Source organism: Mesoplodon mirus, assembly GCF_964341445.2.
Source record: "Mesoplodon mirus genome assembly, chromosome: 5".
Lineage (NCBI taxonomy): Eukaryota > Metazoa > Chordata > Mammalia > Artiodactyla > Ziphiidae > Mesoplodon > Mesoplodon mirus.
The window spans coordinates 170,212,424-170,237,174 of NC_138980.1; the positions used below are offsets into that span (position 1 = coordinate 170,212,424).

General features: G+C 46.8%; 1 protein-coding gene across 1 annotated transcript in view; it reads left to right on the forward strand.

The window, feature by feature from the left end:
* The window catches only part of MYO10 (myosin X), a 222,111-nt gene that overhangs the window by 89,803 nt on the left and 107,557 nt on the right, over positions 1–24,751 (forward strand). Inside the window, 2 exon segments of the mRNA XM_082621443.1 lie at positions 8,265–8,423; positions 24,501–24,688. Coding sequence (XP_082477569.1) covers positions 8,265–8,423; positions 24,501–24,688 — 347 coding nt within the window.

Here is a 24,751-nt window from a genome sequence, read left to right on the forward strand (position 1 = left end):
GATCCCTGGTCGGGGCACTAAGATCGCACATGCTGCACGGTGTGGCCAATAAATAAATAAATGAAATAAATCTGTACATAATTCTTCTATAAAATCACAATTCCTAATGTGTATACGTGCCGATGTGAGATCTTATTTCCCCTAATGTGCAGATACTCTAGGATGTTCTTTTGTGTGTGCGTGTTTGTGTGTTAGTCATTCCTTCCAGCCATGCCAGCTCACTATGACCGTTAACTTTTTTCTTTGCGGTTCGCCAAGGAGGGGTCAGGGCCGGTGTATCGTCTGGGCCTTCCTTCGGGGCTGGTACAAGTGAGCGGGCTGCTTTTCACACTGCTGGTGGTATAGTAGGGCTCTGCGGGTCCATGGGCAGATGCGCCGTCCGCCGGTTAGCTTCCGGGGTGTCTTAGGCTTCTTGGACTCTTAGCCCTCTCCGTCGGCCTGCACACTCTGCAGTGTCCTCGGAGAGTTCAGGTTCGGGGTTAAGACTGACAGTGAGTGACTGTTCGCCGAAGCCTCCTGACTTCGTCGGGTTGGACGTTATCACCGCTGGTGCTTTTGGCGGTGGTATTCGTGCACGTGAAAGCAGGAAGACACCCTCCATTTGGGGGACAACAGTGTGTGTAGCGATCGCTCCCAGTGGTGATTCAGACACTGCTTTCACGTGGAGTTTCTAGAAAGTTGGCCTCCTTGAATTGCATTTTGTAGTGAGATTTGTTCTTTAATCTCGTCTCTCGAACAGCAGTCTCAGTGTCACCTTTGGTACTGACTTGTCCGTGATGATGCATAGGTACAAGTGGCTGCCCCCCTTAGCTGCTTACGTAGCCCTCGGTCCCTTAGGTCCGAGGCCAAGCGCCACTGCCATGCACAGAGCCCCCGCCTCAGCCTCCCTCTGCTACACGGATGCCCTGTGCTGTGTCTCAGCTTTGTATCGGCTCTTGGCTGGCTGTGGTCTGTCCCACGTGGCCAGTTCCCATCCGACCCTGGGACTTTCCTCTGTGACAGACCCCACCGTGTGGTTAGGATTGCCTGTTTATTTTTCTGACCCCTCGGTGGTCAGTAAGCTGTTCGAAGGAGGCCATTTAATTCATCATTGTATTCCTGGGTTCCAGCGCACAGCCTGGCATGAATGACCGAGAGAGCTGGACAGAGTAAATAAATGAAACATCACAGAATAAGTGAGGGATTACACCTAGCACACGGGGAGGGCGGGGCACAGTGTGCTTTCCCCTCCCCCTCTCCACTCCTGCTCTCCTTCAAAGGGCCAGCATTCTTAACCATTGACTCCACTGAACGTGCCAGGGACTGCCAGCCAGTTAGTGGCAGAGCTGGAATTCAAAAGGCTGCCTCTGGGGGCTTCCCTGGTGGCACAGTGGTTGAGAGTCCGCCTGCCGATGCAGGGGACACAAGTTTGTGTCCCGGTCCGGGAAGATCCCTCATGCCGCGGAGCGGCTGGGCCCGTGAGCCATGGCCGCTGAGCCTGCGCGTCCGGAGCCTGTGCTCTGCAACGGGAGAGGCCACAACAGTGAGAGGCCTGTGTATCGCAAAAAAAAAAAAAAAAAAAAAAAAAAAAAAAAAAGGCTGCCTCTGACCTAGCGTCCCCCTAAGGTGGGATGCCCCTGTTCCATTATCCCAAGGAATTGAATGCTAGCTGTGATGTGTGCTCTGGGGTAGGTTTCCTAACTTATCTGAATCTTCTTGAATTGATTCTTTAAGAAACGAGCAATGGTGTTTCCTCCCCTGCTGAGGATCACGTGTGCCTGACGCATGCAGCCAGTGCTCAGTGAGTGCCAGTGCTCTCTGTCCACCCCTCTTTGCTATTTTGGTTTTATACCCGAATGTCATGCACGGCGCCATACTGGGCATTGAAAACCCACTGACAATTTAAATGACTTAATCTCACAACCCGTTTGAGTCTCTGAAAAAGAAAATAGTCTTTGTTTTATCTATAATTAGAAGTCAGTTATCTCACAAACTCAAGGGGGAGGTTAACGTCACAGAATCTTTATTTATATAATGATCATTTTACCCCCCTGTGCCATGTAATTAAGATGACACATTTGAGCTGAAAGCAAAGCACTGGTACCGTTTCCCCCCCGACACACTAGGAGAGTACACATGTATCATTTTGCCTTTGATTGGATTCTAATGGAAATTTCTAGCGGACTTCACATTTTTGTGTTCCAAATACTTTCTCCAGTCTGCTAGGGCAGCAGCAGAACAGGCCAAGGCAGAGTTTCAGTGAAGTGGGTGGCTTCCTTCTGCAGCCTGGTCTAAGATTATAGCCAGTGAGGGTTGGAGTCCGTGAAGCTTGACATGAGGAAGCTTGTTTTTGGTTTACATGATCGCTCACGTCGGCCACATGTCAGGAGGCAAAGGTCTTAACCTTTCTCGCCGATTACACTTTAATTCATGAGCCAGTAAATGAAAGAAAGATGGAAAGAAAATTAAGAGAGTCCTCCGCCCTGAAACAATGTGGAGTTCCAGAGAAAATCTAAACAAGGCCAGCCAGGTTTGTGCAAAGGGATTAAAATGGAAGAAGAAAGCATTGTGTCAAATAGTTTTCAGCAGATACTGTGCTAGTCAAGATCATCGTAAAAAACGTAGAACTGAATGAGCCGCTCCCCCTGCCCGCCCTCTCCCGCCCCTCACAGCTGGTGTTCAGGCCCTTGTCTGAAGATTAGGGGTCCCTCTGTCTCTAAGACTCTGGATTCTTTGCTTAGAGAATGTTCTGCGTTGTTCCTTGCACATGACCCCCTTATAGGAATTGCTCCCTTTTACTAAGCCCTCGTTGGTGCCCATTGCTGTGACTTTTACTTACATTATGTTCTGTAGTTTTCACAGTAGTTCTATGAGTAAGGATTATGATCATCATTTTTCTTTATTAGTGGGGAAAATCATGGGCCAGGGAAGTTAAGTGTCCGGCTCACTGTTCCTGAGCTATAAAAGCATAGATCTAGGAGAACGGAGTCCAGCCAGATCTGACTCCAAGGCCATGTTTTGGTCATTACCCGACTCTGCTTCTCCTTGTATGTATACCCATTTTGAAGGCCAGGATCATTTATTCAGTATTTATTGAGTCTGTATCGTGGACCAAGGCTGGGCACTGAGGAACAAGATAGACATGCTTCCTGCCTTTGTAGAGTTTTCAAACTGAGTTTTCACCATGGTGAGGTGTGAAGTCAGTTCAGAGGGTCACAACTGACATTTAAAAGAAATAGAAAATATTGGGATGCCCCAAACATTGTGCTGTTTTACAAAACTCGTATGAAACTCTGCGTATGGTAGTTTACAGTATAAAACACATTTTCCTCGGTAGGTTGTGGTCCAAAGAGTTGAAAGATACTGACCAGAGGTCTCAGAGTTGGGGTGGAGATGGTTTTGAAATGAGGAAGATAATAGGTTAGATGAGTGACTACAAACTGTCCTAGGAGCTATGAAGACAGCACACGTGATAGAATAAGGAGGAAGGTGGCAGGGTGTCCTTCAGACAAGACCCCTGGCGCCTTCTGAGAGGGTAACATTTGGGCGGAGATGTCAAGGAGGAGAGTAATGGGATGTCAGTGGCCCAGAACAGCAGGTACAAGAACGCTGGGTCAGGGAGACAGAGGTGGAAATAGTGTGGACCATATTGTCTGACTATAATGTAGTACAATTAGAAAATAATAACATCTGTAACTCTACAAAACAGAAATACTACAAAACAGAAATAGAGTTGCAGATGTAGAAAATAAACTTACAGTTACCATAGGGTGAGGGGGGGAGGGGTAAATTGGAGGATTGGGATTGACATATACACACTGCTATATATAGAATAAATAACTGATAAGAACCTAGCGTGTAGCACAGGGAACTCAGTACTCTGTAATGGCCTATATGGGAAAAGAATCTAAAAAAGAGTGGATATATGTATAACAGATTTACTTTGCTGTACACCTGAAACTAATATAGCATTGTAAATCAACTCCAATAAAAATTTAAGAAAGAAGAAAATAATAAAAAATATAAGCAAACCCCATTGCCTAGTAACCATCATCATCTTTATCACCATCACCCTTCCTAACTTGGGTCAAATACGAATCAAAAACTAAATTATATAATATTGTCGTGCTGACCTTTGATTTACCTCTATTAAATGTTTTTATTTTTAAAATTGTTTCCAAAAGATTTGTCTTTATTTTATAAAAGGTTTTTCTGATGGCATTGGCTGACTCATCAGTTTTTCCTGGTATGTACCTAGGCATCTGGTTGGATGGCATACCAGGGCATTCCTAGACTGGGGTATCTCCACCTTGGCTTCCTGACATTTGGGCTGGATAATTCTTTGATGTTTATAGCAGCATTCCTGGCCTTTACTGACTGGATGCCAGCATCCTTTCCCCTCTCCCACAGTTGTGACAACCAAAAATGTTTACAAAACTTGCCAGCTGCACCCTGGGGGGCAAAATTGAGAACTGCTCTAGAAGAAACGCCAGGCTTACGGGAGATGAAGTTGCCCAGATTGAGAACACCCTCTATCCCATCCGTCCATCAGGAGAGGACATGATGAGGGTTTTTTTTTTTTTTTTTCTTTCTCTTTAATCAGAAAAGTTACATTTTTATGACTGGGAGTTCCTAACGAATTGTAATAAGGGAAATCTGTGTGTATCACTGTAGACAATAAAAACTCCCATGTGAGCATGATGGAGGTTTCCTGCCATATTTGTACTATCCTAAGATTAAAATAAAAGGGGCTTGATAATGGCTCAGCTGTTTTTTTAATCTAATTAATTGACTTCATGCCTTTTCATTTTTTCATACAGAAGTGGACCCAGCATTGGGCAGACCTTCTCTGAGTTGTTTTTCCAATCGTGTTGATTGGTGGCCTTTGTTCTGCTCCCACACTTAATCCAGTCTGTCTTGTGACCAGTGGCTTGTGTTTCTATAACAGGAGCTATTTGTTCTGAGGCCCCATGTTTTCTACATTTATTTCCTGTCTATTAATCGTCTATATTTTGCTCCTTTTCTTAACCATACCACCTTTCTTCTAGTATATGCCCCGTCAAAGTCACTCAGTTTATTCTGAGTTGGGTTTTGAGGAATTCATTTTGTTATTGTGTTTTGGCTGTTGTTTGTTTCCAGAAATTTCCTGTAAACAGAATTCCATTCTTTAAACCTAGAATTTTCTTTTTTGCTGTTTGGGGATTATCTTGTGCAGCTAGTACGCTGTTCGTTGTTGCCTAGGAATGACTGTTGGTAGTTCGGGGGGGTCTCCTTAAAATTTCTTGAATAAGATTGTGAGTCTTATTAAAACTTTGAAATATTTCCAGATTAGGTGTTTATTCAACCAATATGCTTTAACACAACGAATGCAGGGGGCTGTTTCCATTCCTTACTTCCTTAGTGTTCCTACTTTGATGTCACGTGATCAGTGAGGTATCCTCAAACACTTAACACGAAGTAACCCCTCTGGGTGCTTAGTCACCTTACACTCAATTATGTCTTCATAGATATTCATCACCATCTGCACGATGCTATATATTTACTTGTCCGTTTCTGTTTTTTCCTTCTCTTTACTGGAATGTAAGCTGTATTCCCGATGCTTAGAACATACCAGTAAATATTTGCTTGAATGTATGGATTTTCTTCGTTAATTTATCGGACACTTATCAATGTGCCAGGCACCACTGTAAAGTCTTTACAAATATTAACCCATCACTGAATGGATGCCTTTCCTTCACAAATACATTTTCTCTACTATCCCATTTTTCTTTGAAATAATCACTGTTTCGAGCAGCTGCAGGCCTCTGCTTGGCAGGATGGTTCTGTCTTTTCTGTTCACAGCCTCTTGTTTTCGTAACTGTTATCTTCCATCATGATTCCGTCTCCCTGAGGTCAGGAGAAGGAATAGCGCTAGTTCTCTTGATTTTCCCACTCCTGGAATGGCCATGTGCCCACGTCTGTGTGTGCCTAAAAACATACGAGGAAGTCAAATGTACAGAGGTGGGCACTCTATTTACAGTTTTAGCCATTTTTTCAGAGACCAGGTGCCCAACTCTGAGCTGCTTACTTGGACTCACGCATTGCCTTGCTGTTCCCAGAGCGTTAAAAAAGACAAAGAAATGTTTACATATGACCTAAGTATTTAGTCGTTATGTAAATCTTCAGTGGCAGTTGGAAGGTGTGTATGGTTATTTCCAAAAAGCAGAATCGCTAGAAATACAGACAACAACTGTAATATTCTAAATTATTTCTATCCTGCAATTCTGGAATTCTCAGTATACTCAGAGACAATGAGTAGGAAAAGGGTTCACGCTGGGAAAGACTTGCTGATGTGGGGTGAGTCTGCAGGGGCTTGAGCAGGAGGCAGTTGTGCTGGTGCCCTGTCGTCTTCCCTACAAGAAGATTGTCCTGGGGAACTTGTGTAACTGCCTTGCCCTCGTGTTGGCAGGAGTGCTGAGCCGGCAGGGTGAGGAGGTCCCCCTGCTGCTGAGTGCAGAGGGTGGCACAACACTGCTCTGCACTCCTCAGCTGGCCACGGGCTAGCCTCATGGTCACCGCAGGGGAAAAACCCAAGTACACTGCTCAGTTGTAGAGTTTCTGGAAAACCTGCCCGGATTGGCCCCATAGGCATAGAGCGAGCTGGGAAAGGGCAGAGGGTTTCAGCCGTTCACTTCTGGCAGTTTCCAGGCTACTCTCAGCCTAAATCTGTTTCTTTAATTTTCTTCCATGGTGTTGATGAGTTAAAGTGAAGGGCTGGTGTCCTAAGTGTTCCCACACTCTGGAATTTCCTGCGCATTCTTCTTTAATACCTAGTTATCCTGGCTGTGGCACAGCCCACATTACACGCACTCCCTCAGTGGCCACAGGCCTGTCCTACCCTGTGGGGCACTTATGTGGCACAGTGGCCCCCTCGCCGGGAGGCGGGGACCACACATCTCCTGGCGGGTGTCTGGGCCCAGGAGGCAGCTGGGGAAAGTGACAGGGCCTCAGAAGAGATGTCTGGGGTCTGCCCTGGCCTCAAGCAGTTTCTCAGGACTGGTGTTGACTGACTCTTGTGGTTCATGAGGCAGAAACGCCACGGCTGAAGTTTTCATTTTTCTCTGGAAAAATAAAACATGCCACTTTTTGTGGCTTGTGGAAACCATTGGGTTGGTACTTCTGCCTTTCTTAGTGTGTCATTCCCTTTTTCAGTAACATACCGTTTGTTGCCATGAAGGCAACGGGTTGATATTTTAAAATAGAGCTCCCCAACCTGCAGATAGTATTCGAAAAAGTTGTGTTGTGTGTATGTGGACACGTGAGCACGTGTGCTTATGAAGACTGCATTTTTTGTGTTATTTACATCTTGCTTTTACATCTTGGTGTTTGTATTTTAAGGATGAATATAGTAAAAGTATACAATGAATAAATAGGAGGTAGCCTCCATCACTGAATGATTGTTTTATGTACAGGAGTTTGTAAAACTGGTCAAACTGGTCAGTGGATGGAGCTGACTGGATGTGATTAATCCTCGACCCAACCAGTGGTGATAAAAGAGCCCTGTGTAGATTTTAGAAATACATGCACATTCTGTGGTCAGTCCTACAGTATCAGAGTTGTCTTGTGTACACGCTACGAGACGTATGCAGCACTCACCACTGGTGTTTGGAATTTAAAGGAAGACAGGCTGTCAAGCAGGCGAACCGATTGTATTTTACATTTAAGAGGATTTGTTTTGCCTAAAGATCATGTGAATACTGTATATCTCAGTTGAGAGGGGATCATGTCCAAGGAGATTTTTCAGACATTCCTGAGGAGATGTGTTTCAATGTCTGAACAAATGTACAGGCTATATGGTGAATTTATGTAACACTTAAATTGAAGGCTTTATTAGGAAGCTTTGAAATATATCACATGGTCCTTTGAATATATTATATAGTGAAATCAAATTACTTTCTGAAAGCTTGGTCAGCCAGCTTCTTAACTGTTCCGGCTTTATGTCAGTGGTAGAAAAGTGAACTGAAAATTTATCATTTTTGTGATTCCCAAAGGATGTTTAGTACTTGAACTATTCATGTCTTTTAGGAACATCTAATGGCAATTTTCAAAATAATTACTACCTTTAAAAATAGGTAGGTGGCATAAAGGAAATGAAAGAGTTCTCTGCAGTCTGTTTCTTGCTGGTGGATTCTGGATCTTTTTGCTGATACTGTACTGAGGTCGTATTGTAAGTTGGGGAAACGTCGTGGAAACTGTTCATCGCTGATAACTAAACCGTTGAATTCATTCCCCCCCACCCCCGTCAGGTCTTCACATACAAGCAGAGCACAATTACACACCAGAAGGTGATGGCTATGGACCCCATGGATGAGGAGGGCGTGGATGACATGGCCACCTTGACTGAGCTCCACGGGGGTGCCATCATGCATAACCTGTACCAGCGCTACAAGAGAAACCAAATCTATGTAAGTTCCACTTTCATGCCCTTAAAAAATCCCTCTAGTTCGGTTTTTTTTTTTTTTTTTTTTTTTTTTGGTCATGCAGTGCGGCCTGCACGATCTCAGTTCCCCCAGTTCCCCGACCAGGGATCGAGCCCACACCCCCTGCAGTGGAAGTGTGGAGTCTTAACCACTGGACCACCAGGGAAGTTACCCAAATCACTCCAGTTTGAGTCAATGTTTATTTTTGTCTTCAGAGAGTATTTCCTTTAGTGAACCTCTAGTTAATCTAAGTAAAATTATGTTTTCAGGTGTTTTGCCAAATTAGAGACTGGATCCATAAATCCTGTTCTCATGCTGATTGCCTTGACTCTGTGAGGGGGATGACTTTGTACGGAAGGGTAATGTGACCTCCTCCTCCTTGTGAGTGCATTCTCTTTGTAAGTGTTCTGTTTCCTAAAGAAGTCACGCAGAGTGGTTTGACTTCCTCAATTAAGCGCTGGGGGAAAATGTGGCTTTGCAAACAAGCAGAGCTCAATCTTTTTTTCTCATTTTCTTGATTTCTCTCCTTTTATGGATTTTCACTTTTTTTTTTTCTGGCTCTGGAGCCCATCTTGGGGGATATTTATTTTTTATACAGTTTTTAAAGGTTACTTTCCATTTACGGTTATCACAAAATATTGTCTGTGTTCCCCGTGTTGTACAGTACATCCCTGAGCCTACCTTACACCCAGTAGCTTGTACCTCCCACTCCCCCCACCCCTGTATTGCCTCTTACCCCCTCCTCACTGGTAACTACTTGTGCTCTGTATCTGTGAGGCTGCTTCTTTTATATTATAGTCACTAGTTTGTCGTATTTTTTAGATTCCACATATAAGTGATATCATACAGTATTTGTCTTTCTCTGTCTTATTTCACTTAGCATAATGCCCTCCAAGTCCATCCATGTTGCTGCAAATGGTAAAATTTCATTCTTTTTTATGGCTGAGTAGTATTCCATTGTATGTATGTATGTACCACATCCTCTTTATCCATTCATCTGTTGATGGACACTTAGGTTGCCTCCATATCTTGGCAGTTGTAAATAATGCTATGAACATTGGGGTGCAAGTATCTTTTTGAGTTAGTGTTTTTGTTTTTTGGGGATTATATACCTAGGAGTGGAATTGCTGGGTCATATGGAAGTTCTATTTTTAGTTGTTTTTTTTTGAGAAACCACCATACTGTTTTCCACAGTGGCTGCACCAATTTACATTCCCATCAACAGTGTATGAAGGTTCCGGGCTTCCCTGGTGGCGCAGTGGTTAAGAATCTGCCTGCCAATGCAGGGGACGCGGGTTTGAGCCCTGGTCTGGGAGGATCCCACATGCCGTGGAGCAGCTGGGTCCGTGTGCCACGGCTGCTGAGCCTGCGCTATAGAGACTGCGAGCCACAACTACTGAGGCCCGCATGCCTAGAGCCCGTGCTCTGCAGCAGGAGGGGCCACCGCAATGAGAAGCCCATGCACAGAGGTGAGGAGTGGCCCCCACTCGCCGCAACTGGAGAAGGCCCGCTAGCAGCAACGAAGACGCAGCGCAGCCAAAAATAAATAAATAAATAAATAAATAAAACAAAACCAAAAAAACCCAGTGTATGAAGGTTCCATCTAGGGAACCCATATTTGGGTTCAAGGGAACCCGTCTTATTTGTGGGATTGCTATTTTGATTGGAGGCATGTCCTTGTATAAAAGGCAGTCGTGCACATGTTCCCCTTAATTGTTATGAAGTGTGACTGTGCTTATCTTATAAAAGTAATATCTAAAAATCACTTCTATAATAATCCCTTTTTGACATTAAAGTACATAAATTACTTTATCTGTCAAGAATGATTGACTACAGATTTTCTCTTTTCCATCTGCCTGTTAGTCTTTTTTCTTTTTTAATTATTTATTTATTTATTTATTTATTTTTGGCTGTGTTGAGTCTTCGTTTCTGTGCAAGGGCTTTCTCTAGTTGCGGCGAGCAGGGGCCACTCTTCATCGCAGTGCGCGGGCCTCTCACTGTCACGGCCTCTCTTGTTGCGGAGCACAAGCTCCTGACGCGCAGTCTCAGTAATTGTGGCACACGGGCTTAGTTGCTCCACAGCATGTGGGATCTTCCCAGACCAGGGCTCGAACCCATGTCCCCTGCATTGGCAGGCAGATTCTCAACCACTGCACCACCAGGGAAGCCCCTGCCTGTTAGTCTTTATAGTAAACTGGGCAACTGCTTATATGTGTTTATTTTTCAAGTCACGTTCAAATTCATAGTTTTTTTAAAAAAAACACTAAATTTTAATACTGTAAAAACCCTTGATGTTTTAGTAATTTTTGTTCTTTAGGAGTTAATGTTTAATTTTGGCAGTATGCCTGTGATTTTGATGAATAACAATATCAACCTTTCCAATAGCTAGCAGGTACTGAGACTCAAGGCCCTCTCAGTATTGGGGTTCCTCTAATTTATCCTCCCTTAGACCAGGAGAGGAGAATTGGGAAAGAGGAGGAATTAGATATTTGTGGGTTTAATGTGAAACTTTCCTCAGCTTTAAAGAAAGCATGTTTATTTGCCTTCTTTTTAGATTGGAAAAGTGTCATTTTTGCCATATTGACCTAATGTTTGCCAAATGTCTTCAAACAGCTCTGCCTAGAGAAATTCAGTCACGTTCTAGTCCTCTGACTGGCTGAGCTTATGTTAAGTCCGTATATTACAGCATTTTCCATATGTTCTTCAGAAAAGGTAGCATTCATACACGTTTATGTAAAAGTGGCCATGTATTCCATTCTGTGCACGTGCTCGCAGAACACACGTGCATTTACTCCCCTCTGTTTGCATCTCAGAAACCACCTCCTTTCCACCTCTACTGGTGTCCAGGGAACCGTGTACCGTGCCTGCATTATTAGCATTAAGTAGTTGACACTGCCATGTAACTTTGTTTACACAGCAGTTTCCTTGCTCGGTTGGTCAAGGACCTGTTTTGTCTTTCTTGAGCCAAGGACAGTGCAAGGCACCTGGCAGTGGTGTGATAAATATTTGTAAAACAAATGACATTCATATTAGAAATAACATAGTTGATGATAAAGGTGAAGCTAGATTTAAAATTTCTTTATTGGTATCTGTCTTTTACAGGTGAATATTTCAGAACGCATATTCTTCTGTCTTTAGGTGCAAGTTCTTGTTACACATTTAGTAGTCAAGAAAAAGTAAGTCAATTAGTGGGAAGAAAACTACCGAAGAGGCTTAAAAGGCAGAGCCTTTTTTTTTTTTTTTTTTGCGGTATGTGGGCCTCTCCCGTTGCGGAGCACAGGCTCCGGACGCACAGGCCCAGCGGCCATGGCTCACAGGCCCAGCCGCTCCGCGGCATGTGGGATCTTCCCAGACCGGGGCACGAACCCGTTTCCCCTGCATCGGCAGGCGGACTCTCAACCACTGTGCCACCAGGGAAGCCCAAAAGGCAGAGCCTTTTAAAAGTCTGTTCCCCAGCCCCACCATGATGATGTTGTAAACCTGACAGCTTAAACTGCCCAGTAAACCACATGAATAGGATCTTGGTCTTTTTTCCTGGGATGAAGACCTTTTCCCTCCCCTTTGAGGGAAAAACACAGGATTTTTTGTACATTCAGTTTACAGCTCAATTCAGTTAATTATACCCTTATATGCCTTCCTTTCAGGACCTAGATAATTGTATTATTATCCATACAGCAGCCACCTCGATTTTCATTGCTGAAGCTGTTTGCAGTGGGTGCTGGTACCTACCAGACTCTGCCCCATTGAGACAAAACCACCACCTTTGAGGAAAGCACAGCCTTTTCACCTCTCATCCCAGCTCTGAGTGATGCTTGTCCACATCTTTAAAAGAGGGAAAAAATGACTTGACTTATAACAGAGGTGCTGTATTAGTTTTCTTTTGCTGGCTTAACAAATTACCATAGCTGTGCCAACTTAACAGAAAGCAATTTTCTTGCAGTTTTGTAGGTCAGTCTGAAGGGGTCTCTCCAGACTAAAATCCAGGTGTGGGCATGATGGCGTTCGTTTCTGGAGCCTCTAGGGGAGGGTCTGTTTCCTGCTCTTACCTGGTGTCGGCAGAGTTCAGCTCCTTGTGCTTGTAGGGCTGAGGTCCTCGTTTTCTTGCTGGCTTTCTGCTGATTTCGAGCTGCTAGAGGCCCCCTCCTTCACATTCAAAGGCAGCAACCCTGGATCTAGTCCTCATGCTTGAAATCTCTTCCTCCTTTCTCTTCATCTCTGACTGCAGCCAAGAAAGGTTCTCAGGGTTTAAAGATTCATGCGATTAGATTGGGTTCACCTGGATAATCCCCAGCCTCAGAACTTACAACTTGAATGTATCTTCAGAGTCCCTTTGCCTGCAACGTCACGTAGTCTCAGGTTCTGGGAATTAGGTGGACATCTTGGTGGGGCGGAGAGTGGTGCGTTATTTTGCCTGCCATAGGCGCCCTCCTTTGAGTCCTGTTATTGAGAAGGGACTCCTGGTCTCTCCCCCACCACCCTGGATCTTGCATTATTTGTTGGCTTTCTGGTCCAAGCAGCACAGGTTGCTGGTAAGCAGACCCATCTCCAGGTAGAGGAGTCTGTTGTTTTGTGCTAAGAAGGACCATTAACTCTTTTTCTCCTTGAGGGCCACCCTTGTTGTCTGAGGACACTACCAGACCCCAGTAAAATACTTCTTCTAGCCTTGAGCATCCTCCGTTCAAATGTGGGTAGAGAGCTATGAAGGGGTAAAGCATCAGTAGACAAACCAAAGTTGAGCCCACTTTTCTCTACTCACCTCCTCTTGGGCTCTGTAGTAACCATTTAATTTTTCTATGGCAATTAAAGAAAAGTTTTTTAAAGGTCAGATATCATAACCGCCCCCCACCCCCCGCATCTGACAGGGCTGTTTTACAATAAAGTGTCAAGTGAAAGCACTTGAGGAACTTTGCTGACCTTTGTACCTCTCTCCCCATCTTTCTCATCTAATACCACCAGGTCTTTATTTGGAAAGTTCCCGCCTGGGACTTGGCACTGCTCCTTCCAGGCAGAGGCTGTGCAGACCCCCGTGTCTGTAGATCTCCATGACTCCAGCCTTGCCGCTGGTCCTGTTTGGCTCTGACACCCGGGTTAGAGCAGCTCTGCTCTTTGCATTGCATGGACCCCTGCCTCATGCCCTAAATACTGGATTCCCTTCCTAGAAAGCCAGGCTCTCACGTCTAACACTCCACCTTGTCAGTTTCTCTCATCCTCTGGTGACTTCCCAGATGAGAACTCTGCTCAACACTTCAGCTCCCGACCTGGGACCCCACCCCAGACTTCCACCCTGAGCCTCTTATCTGTGAGCTTCCTGGCACCTTGGAGAGGGTCCCGTGAGTCCCACCCTCCTGTGTCTCTTCCCACCATTGAGGAGACCTGGTGGGGACAAGTACCCACACCTGTAAGTCCCTAAAGACTCGGAGAGGAGGGGTATGTGTCGTACAGCAAGATAAGAGATGGGGAGAGGGAACAAATACGTGGGTGAGAAAGCCGGAGCTGGCCGTGAAGAGCCCTGTGGGTGGGCGGCAGTAATGATAGTGCAAAGGAGGGAGGAGAGTTGATCAGGAGGAAAGGCTGGTGAGACGCCATCCATGAAGGCGGAGAGATGAGAGTCCATTTGGTGCGATGGCTTCACTAAACCGGGAGAAGGTTCCTTTGCTGATGGAATCTGGTGTGTGTTGGGGAACATCAAATAATTAGTGGGATAGGTAGGCTGGAGTCAGGACACCTTTAAAAGCAGTGGTTCTGGGCTTCCCTGGTGGCGCAGTGGTTGAGAGTCCGCCTGCCGATGCAGGGGACACGGGTTCGTGCCCTGGTCCGGGAAGACCCCACATGCCGCGGAGCGGCTGGGCCCGTGAGCCATGGCCTCTGAGCCTGCACGTCCGGAGCCTGTGCTCCGCAACGGGAGAGGCCATAACAGTGAGAGGCCTGCGTACTGCAAAAAAAAAAAAAAAAAAAAAAAAGCAGTGGTTCTCAACCAGGTGATGTGACCCCTAGGGGACATTGGGCGCTCTCTTGAGGCCTTTCCGGTTGCCATAGCTAGAGATGCTGATGGTACCTAGTAGGCAGAGGCCAGGCATCTGCTAAACAGCCCAAGGTGCACAGGACGGCCCCACCGCAGAGAGTTATCTGGCCCCAGAGGTCAGTCATGCCGAGAAACCCTACGTTACTTAAAGCTAAGCAGCAGCGTTTGGGCTTGGTGGTAAAGAGGCTACACTGTCCTTGTTAAAGGCTCTTGAAGAGAGAATTTCCCTGAGAAAACATTTAGAAGGGTTGATAGGGAAGTGATGTGGTATAGTCTTTAGAGGGTAGATTGGCTGGGAGAGTGTGGCAGTACTTCAGAGGCGTAGAGATGAGGGTTTTGGACCGGGGTGGAGATGGCGCTGAGCAAGAGGAAGTTGGATATGAGACGCGTGGCGGAGACGGTGCAGTAGCGGGGCTAGCGGTGACGCTGCCCAGCCGTGTCAAGCCCTGATGGCCCTGAGCGCAATGCTGGCAGTTCCGCCAGGAGAGGAGGGTGGGAGAGACGGGCTGGGCTCTGGATGCCTGTTGCATTGTGTTCTCTGGAGCCCGGAGCATGTCAGCTTCTGTACCCAGCATCTACGCACCACATGGACCAGAGCGGCTGAGGTTTCTGTTGTATTGACTGTCAGCTCCGGGTCCACAGTGGGGGAGCAGCCAAGCTGGCTCCGTGGTGTGGCAGTTTTGTTTCCTGCCCAGTGGAAGAGAAACACGTTGTCTCCATCATAAGGTTCATCCTGCTCTGGGTCAGTTGTGTGGGCAAGCCTCCTGTCCCAGCCTCTACGGAATGGCTGGAAACCCATCAGGGTGAGACCGCAGGGAGCCTTGGGGCTCGGCTGCAATTATGGGCTTGGGGGGGCTCCAGAGGACGCCCTGCTCTGGTCCACCCACCTCATGGGTTCGTTTGTTGGTCTTGCCGAACAAACGGGGCAGAGTTGAGAGTCAAGTGAGGCTGTGTCTAAAGATAACTGCTGGTGTAAGCACAGAAGATGCTTCACAGCTCATGTATTTTTAGGTGTTTCAAAAATATACTCCTCTGGTTAGGTGGCCTTCCAGACCGAATCTGTAAATGTGTTTGACATGGTTCCTGAATTAACTTCGAAGTCTGCAAGACAGGCAGCAGCCAGTTGAAGACGACGTGTGGATTGCAAGTGAGGTCACCTGGGCTGCCTGCAGTGTTCATGCCGGGCAGGGCAGGCTGTGGAGTTCACTGTTGCAGGCCTGCAGATCTAAAGCTGAGATTCATTTCCTTGAGTTCAGTCTTCCCAGAGAAGATTTTGGGGGGTTGTTTTCCGTCCCTTTCCAAAGCCAGTGTCAAGTAACAGCGCGCCTCTCATAGATGGCCCGAAGACCGGATGGCCGGCAGGCTTGGCATTTGTCTCATAGCAGGAACAGCTGAATACAGTGTGGTTTTAAGGTTTTTTTTTTTTTTTCACATGAAATCAAGACTGGTGTTGCCAAAAGATGATTGTAACCATCTGTCTGACTCTGTGTATTTTTAAACTTGACCAAACATTTATGCCTTGGGTTGCCATTTCTACATCGGCACATGATGGTGGCAATTAGGAACTTTGTTTTTGTTAATTTTTTTTTTCCCTTTCCTGCCTCTTTTGGGTCAGATTCCTTTCAACAAGGAGGGAATATGAGTCAGAAATTCACTCAGATTAAATGGAAATGTCATTTCTAAATATAAGAGCTTGAATTTAGTAACATCTTGAGTTATCGGTTGTGATCAAGTTTTCTTTTCAACCAACTTGCACGCTTAACGGTTTTAATTGTTTAATTGGACAAGGATGGCAAGTAATTTTGTTAGGGAGAAGGTGGCTGTAGAGCACGAGAATGCAGTTAAAACAGGAACCTGTTTGGTGGATTGGTAGTGAATTTGTGTGCCCCTAATATATCTGTGTTCATTCAGCCCTGCCTGTGTGCCAGGCTGTGTGTGAGACTCCAAGGAAGCAAAATTCATCTTGCTCATGGTAATTGTTTCTTGAAAGATTGAATAAATGAAAGGCACTGTCCCACCAGGACCTCCTAGCTTACTGATGAAGGCAGACACAGCAAATCTTTGACAATAGCTCAGGGTGACAATGAGTGTGATAAAAGTGCTGGAAACACAAAGAATGAGCATTGCAGGAAGAGGTACGAGGGGGTCAGAAAATAATTTCCAGCTGAGGCATTAACTGTGCCGAGTTTTGAAGGAATCCCTAGAGGAATTCATCCAAGAGGGAGGGTGGCTCATTCCTGGCAGAAGATCAGCACGAGCACAGATTTCAAATAACATGGTGCATTTGTCCAGCTGCAGGACATGCAAGATGCTGCAGTGAGGGTTGCGTGCAGCTGGCTGGCAAGATGGTCAAGAGCAGGTGAAGAAGGACACTGTGTGTGAGTTAGTGACCTTGAATTCATTTATGAAGGCTGGTAGGGGGCAGTGTCAAAGGTGAGTTTTGGGGAAACTCAGTCTGGCTGCAGGTGATGGATGAGTCCAGCAGGTATAACCGGTCTAGGAGGAGAGGTGACCAGCAAACCAGATGGGAAATGATGGGATTCCAAACCAATCCTGGGGGGGAGCTGGAGTATGAAACATACTAAGAGGTAGAATCTAGGTGTTTGATTGGGTTTAGGGGCGGGCAGTAGGCTGACTTCTTTAGGATGACTGCTAGGTTTCTGGATCAACCATTTGGGTAGACCATGGTGCCATTTGTGAAGATGTGACTGTGTGAGAAGAGGCAGGTGTTTGGGGGAGCTCAGCCTTGACCATGTTGAGTTTGGGCTTAGGGGCATCCAAGTGGAGATGCCCAAGCAGGCCGCTGAGCATACAGATCTGCAATTTAAAACTGCAGCTGCATTCAAGGTAGAGATCTGGGGAAGTAAGTCATGGCTATGTTTAGCTGTGATGATCGAGAGAGAAGGAAAGAGGAGAATGGTGGGTGGGGAATAAATCTGGCTAGTGGTTCCCACTTTTTTTTGTTTTTAATTAATTTATTTTATTTTTATTTATTTTATTTTTGGCTGCATTGGGTCTTTGTTGCTGCACGTGGACTTTTCTCTGGTTGTGGCAAGCAGGGGCTACTCTTCGTTGCGGTACACAGGCTTCTCATTGTGGTGGCTTCTCTAGTTGAGGAGCATGGGCTCTAGGCATGCGGGCTTCAGTAGTTGTGGCACACGGGCTTAGTAGCTGTGGCTCGCGGGCTCTAGAGTGTAGGCTCGGTAGTTGTGGTGCACGGGCTTAGTTGCTCCACGGCATGTGGGATCTTCCCGGCCCAGGGTTCGAACCCGTGTCCCCTGCATTGGCAGGTGGATTCTTTTTTTTTTTTATTTTGCGGTACACGGGCCTCTCACTGTTGTGGCCTCTCCTGCTGCGGAGCACAGGCTCCGGAGGCGCAGGCTCAGCGGCCATGGCTCACGGGCCCAGCCGCTCCGCGGCATGTGGGATCCTCCCGGACGGGGGCATGAACCCGTGTCCCCTGCATCGGCAGGCGGACTCTCAACCACTGCGCCACCAGGGAAGCCCGGCAGGTGGATTCTTAACCACGGTGCCACCAGGGAAGCCCGGTTCCCACTTCTTAACAAGTCCTTCCCTTTAGAAGAGTTGTGGCACTGACTTGAACCAGTTTCCCTAGTGCATTTCAGTTTACTTGATCTCCATCCAGCTTTTCAGACCCACATGATGAAAAGCCATTGTAGTTTTGTTTTCATTAACAAAAACTATAATACATACCTGTGACTTACGTAATACTTTCACATGGTAATCAGGTGGGGTAACAGAGGACGTGCTATTATTACTGATTGGAATCTCGAGCCTCGAGGGGTTAAGCAGTGTACCAGGGAAGGTAGGTCCAGGGTGAGGACTTCCAGTCTTCTGACTTGACCCAATCATGCTGTCTCCATCATTTCTTCCTGTGTTGGAATAGTGACTTCCCAACGGTAACATGGATCCTCCGTTTCTACCAGCAGAGTGCATCTGAGGTCACTGGGTCACTTTTAGTGTTCTTAGTTATACTCAGTTGTTTTGGGTGGGGGACTAGATATAGGTGTTATACCCTTATGCCTTTTGAAAACCTTGAATTGGTAGATTCCGCACTGAAGCAATGCAGCGCATTTCTCCTAGTGTTTCATAGCAGTAGGCACTGCAGCTGTTCCAGGTTATTAAAATGGGCGAGGAAATGTAGTTTTTTGGTGAGTTATGTGGAACTTTTCCGACCAGAAAAAAATGTTTACGTGCTTCAAAATAGAATATACTTTCTATTTCTGAAAAGCCATTAAAATGACCAGGAGATTTATTCTCGTGGAATTTGGAATCCAGTATGAGGAAACCAGCACCTGGCCCCTCCTGGTGTTTGAGAGTTGCACGTATCCAGAGTTCCAGTGCGCATGGCGTTTTCATGGTGGTTTGGGGGGCGGTAATAAAAAATACCTTTTTAGAGAGTGACCAGTGGTGCGAGCATGGACCACACTGTTGTGTCACAACTCTTAGGGTTTCTTACTGCGTCCTGGCTTTGCCACGCTTGGTGCTTCGCTCACAGCTCGGCTCTTCTATCCCCTCCAATCCCAGTGTCCGTATTTACTTACATTACGTGTTGAACTTTCCTTATTATTCCGCAAACCTCTTACCCATGCAGCCTTTGTTGTAATGACAAAATAATCCATGCAGGGTGGTATGTTCAGGGTAGGGGGAGAGAAGATAGAGGTGCCCCGGCTGTAATTATTTTTGCTGATGGACCTCAACCATCTCACCTAATTTGAATAAACCATTAGGAACTCTGACTCTTGCTGCCACGTTGCTTTTTTTGTGTGTTTTTTTGTTTTTTTGCGGTACGCGGGCCTCTCACTGTTGTGGCCTCTCCCGTTGCAGAGCACAGGCTCCGGACGTGCAGGCCCAGCGGCCATGGCTCACGGGCCCAGCCGCTCCGCGGCATGTGGGATCTTCCCGGACCGGGACACGGACCCGTGTCCCCTGCATCGGCAGGCGGACTCTCAACCACTGCGCCACCAGGGAAGCCCTGACACGCTGTTTTACACATTCCTTTTAGGGAGATTCAGTAGTACCATTGGGCACGAAGATGGGCACCAAAAATGAAAACTCAGTGAGTTAAGTAGCTGACGCGGCCCCCACTCCTGGAACTGTTAGGAGAATAATTCATTAGGACTTGGGTGCTCAGACTCTCTTCCTGAATATTCCTGTGGGAGCTATTTGAAGAGTTTTACGCAGGAGAGTTTTTGTTTTCACATGTTCATTGGTCACATGTGAAGCTGGGATTGAACATGCAAGACCGAGTGGGAGATCAGTGGGAAAGGAGACTTTCGGGGACATCTGAGCAAGTGAGGCCAGGGCGGTGGAGATGGAGAAAAAGGGGGTTGATTCTAGAGTTAATTGAAAGTGGGGTGTACAGCACATGGAGACGGTGGCCACTGGCGACGTGGCTGGAGAGGCTGGGACGATTCCATGCTGCACGTAGGTGAGTGGGGAAGGGCGTCTTCACAGACCCGAGGGCAGCACCCCACGCCAGGATCCAGGACCCTGCCCTCACTCTCACTCACGGGCACTGTTCCTTCCTCGGTCAGACGAGGCAGAAGCGTGGCCTCTGCGCTGCCCAGAGGTCAAGGTTAGGTCAGAGCAAATGAGGGTGTGCGACAGTGTGTCTGCACAGGTCAGATTGTCCTCTGTGTCCCACGGTTCTGAAATGTCAGTAAAGTTGTTTTGGAAACCTGTGGACTTAATTGTCATTTGAAATCTGGTGACAAGCCTGTTAAGAAATGACTCAGGTCGTTAGTGAGAAGGTGAAACAGTAAAACGTGTGCATTCGTGTTCTAAGAGCCTAATTTATGTCTGGAAGTAAGTGGAGGTGCTTACAGTAGGAGACATTTTTAACTCTAAATGAGGCAAGGTTTCCTATAATCTTAAAAAATAACTATTAAAAAACTGGATTCTTTTTCCATACCAGCCAAACACACATTTTATGTATTCTTTAGTTGTTGTTTTTTTTTTTTCTGAAGGAGAGATATCAGGTTATTGAGTTTGGGCTCAAATTCAGTCCGTTTTTTTGCTGTCCCTGTTGGCACATGTGAGTCCATTGGTTGACGTTACTGTCAGCTACAAATTATATAAGATGGCGACTCAACAGTGGAACAGTCTTTAGACGTGTTGGAATGATTTTTGAGCCAGAGACACTGGCTGGGCATCAGCTCACAGGCCACCAGCTCGCCCTGCGCGGCAGTGACCGGGCTCGGTCTGGGAAGGTACGTGATGCGTTAGCAGGTCCACCCGGCGTGACCACCAGCAGAATCCTTGCCACTCTGGGGGCTGCCTCAGTGCTGACCGTCTGCTGTTCAGAGAGGCCGGCTTCATTCCTCTGGAATCCCCGGGGACTGGGTGCGAGGCAGACGTGTGTCATCTAACTGCCACGCCGCCGACCACATTGTCCTTCTGAAACACCTTCCAGCTACTTCACTGGGCCAAGTGCGATGTGAATTACTCAAAAGCGAAACTAGGCGTTAAGACCATTGTGGGTGTTCTGTCTTCATCTTTGCTAACAAGCCTTAGGTGTCCTGCCCCCATACGAAATCCACGTCATGCACGCTGTCAGGGTGAGTGATACCTTAAGCCAGCAGTCCCTCACCTTTATGGCACCGGGGACCGGTTTCATGGAAGACAGTTTTTCCACGGACGGGGATGGGGGGTGGTGATGGTGCAGGCGGTAATGTGCGTGATGGGGGCGGCAGATGAAGCTTCACCCGGCGCTCACCTCCTGCTGTGTGGCCTGGTTCCTAACAGGCTGCAGACTGGTTTCGGTCCATGGCCCAGGGCTGGGGGACCCCTGCCCTAAGACATGCTGGGAGACTAGTTCCCCAACCAGGAAGGGGTAGCATGCCTATGAGGTTTTGACCAAAATAACCACTTTCAAAGGAAAGCCTTTAGTAAAAGGTTATGATGTTTATCATGAGTGAATCAATACATTTTTAAAAAGTCTCATCTCAGAATTTTACGACCACCATACACATATGTTATGGATGGGAATTGCAAACATTTTCACGACTTAGGCATGTTATTTTCTTAAAAAGGTATGTTCATGATGGATTACTCTTCTAACATTACTTAAATTTAATAGTCAAGTTGACGCCCTGACTGGCTTTTCTGTTTTACTTGTAGCTGAGAAAGGGGATTGGCAACACGCCTACCTATCTGTATAAAGACGGACGGCACTGACTGTCTCGACTTCTGCCAAAGTAGGAAAAAGAACATGTTTCACAGGAAAATGGACGGTCTTGATATTTCACAGAATAAAAATAATAATGCATACAACTACTGGAAAGGTAGAAATAGGCCTGATGTTTTAGACCAACCAGAGGAAGGGGCCAGACACCCAGAGCCTCAAGCATCACATACCTGCCTGCCTCACCTGTGCAAACAGTTGATGTAAAAGAAGCCACGAGCACCTGTGGCCAAGGCGTTGATGGAGGGTGTCTGGCATCCTCCAGGGAACCATGTGGTTCTCTGCTCTCCTTTAGAAGTAGGACCCTTTCCTTCCCCAGAGGAAAAAGCTTCCACCTTTCTGGCCACATCCTCCCCATGGTGCTATGAGGGGGAAAAGTGGCCTCTCTAGAGAGTGGAGGTTTCCAAAGACCTGGACGTTCATACAGGAAAGCTCCACGTCTTTTAATTTTTTTTTAATTGAAGTGAAATTTATATAACAGAAAGCTAAACACTTTAAAGTAAATTCAGTGGCATTTAGTACATTCAGTGTTGTACAACCAGCACCTCTGTCTAGTTCCAAAATGTTCTCATCACCCAAATGGAGACCTTGTACCTGCAAAGCAGTCACCCCCCAGTCCTGCCTCGCCCCACCCTCCTCTCTGCCCATGGTAACTACCACCAAGCTTTCTGTCTCTATGGATTTACCTGCCCTGGATGTGTGAACATTTGTATCTGGCTTCTTTGACTTAGTGTCCTGCTTTCAAGGTTCATCTACATGGTAGCCTGTATCAGTACTTCATTCCTTTGCACAACTGAATAACATTCCAGTGTGTGGATGTGTACCGCATCTTGTTTACCCATCTCTCTGACAATGTGCATTTGGGGTGTGTCCACCTTCAGGCTCTTGCGAATGATGCTGCTGTGTATTTGTTGGAGTACCAGTTTTTCATTCTTTTGGGTACATACCTAGGAGTAGAATTGTTGGGTCACATAGTAATAACTCTTTGACCTTTTTAACCTTGTTTTGGTTCAGAATATTTCCAAATAGTATATTATGTTATAGACCTCCTTACATTTGAAAACAGTTAAGACGGGACACACGATACTTGATGTTCCTGGCAGTCCCTGTGAATATAAATGATTACAAATTGCTATAATATGGTACAGATGCACTCAGGATGTTTAGGCTTTCTGTCCAGTGTTTCTTGCTTTTCTTGTGCTCTGCTGTGTTGCCACCCCCTGCCGGTGAATGTGAAGAGAAGGCTCTGGAATTAGGTTGCCTGCATTCACATCTCACCTCTACCACTTACTGGCTGTGTGGCCGAATGCAAAATTCTATCACTCTGCCTCAGTTTCCTCCTCTGAAAAGTAGGTGTAATAACACCGTGAGCCTCCTAGGGTTATTGTGATGGGCGAAAGAGTCAGGCCCTGTGTATTAGTCTGCTCGGGCTGCCGTGACAAAAGACCACCGACTGGCTGGCTGAAACAACAGACATAACAGACATTTATTTTCTCACAGCTCTGGAGGCTCAAAAGGTTGAGATCAAGGTGTCAGCAGGGTTGGTTTCTCCTGAGGGCTCCTTCCTTGGCTTGCAGACGGCCTCCTTCTTCCTGTTTCTTCACATAGTCTTTCCTGTGCACGTACATACGTCCCCAGTGTTTCTTGGTGTATCCAAATTCCGTCTTCATATAAGGCCGAGATTAGGGCCCACCTGAACAGCCTCATTTTAATTTAATCATCTCTTTATAGGTCGTGTCTACAGGCATACTTGCCTTTGGGGGGACTGGGGGTTAGGGCTTCAATGCGTGAATTGGGGGAGAGGGCAGAACCGGCCCGTAGCTCTCCATCAAGCCTGTGGTGCAGTGCGTACACCCCAGAAGCTGGCAGGTAGGTGGTGGTGGCTTCAGGGACCCCCACCCCTTCTCATCTGCTGCCGCACTTGTGTCTGACAATCAAACTTCGTTAGCCTTTCTTGAAGAAGGACAAATGAGTCGTTTATGTCCATGTGGAGGAGGCATGAGGCATTTTGCTTTAAGAACTCTGTAGCCTCTGTTTGGCTGCTTCGAAGATTTTGCTTAATTTCTGGCCTGGATTTGGTTCCAGAAAAGATAAGATTGCCAGTCAGCTATTTTCCAGATACGTTACGTGGCACTTCACGCGGTGTTTGAGATTACTGAAAGAATACCTAGTGCTTTCAAAATGGTCTTGTTGCTTTTTTAAAGTGAAAGATATGTAACATAAAATTTACCATTTTGACTATTTTTCAGTGTACAGTTCAGTGTACTAAATACATTTGCCATGTTGTGCAACCATAACCACTGTCTGCCTCCAGAGCTTTCTCACCATCCCTAACAGAAACCTGGTACCCATTAAGCAGTGACTCTTCATCCACCACCCCGCCCTGTTTCTCTTACTTCTTTAATCCTGTCATTTCCTAATAGCCACTAGATGAGGATCGAGTCAGGAGGTCACTGGGGAATAGGGATTTGGGCCTCACCGTGTCACCATCCTCTCTCTTGTTTACCTTTCACTGCAGTGCTCTTTGAAATGGCTTCATTCCTTTGCACAAGATTTGTCCCCAAAGGTAAAGGAAAAATGTGTGAGTGGGGCTCAGGAGTCACTGGTCCCCTTAACGTACACTCGGCAGATTCTGGTCAAGCTCAGACAGCGACTCTGGTGTGAGAGGTGGCATCTCTTCCCCTCCGGGCGTGGAGCCGCGCTGAGCTGCTTCTGTCTCTGCCCCAGCATGGGTGGGGGTGAGATCCTGTGCCCACCCACTCCTTGCCCCCCCCCCAGCCCCGAGTGCCACCTGTAACCCGGGTCCCTGTGTCCCCACCCCCTGTCCTCGCAGACCTACATCGGCTCCATCATCGCCTCTGTGAACCCCTACAAGACCATCGCCGGCCTGTACTCACGGGACGCCATGGAGCGCTACAGCAGGTGCCACCTGGGCGAGCTGCCCCCACATGTCTTCGCCATCGCCAACGAGTGCTACCGCTGCCTGTGGAAGCGCCACGACAACCAGTGCGTCCTCATCAGGTAACCAGCCAGCAGCCGCCGCAGGCACGGAGCCCGCTTATTAGCACATCAACCCCCAGATTT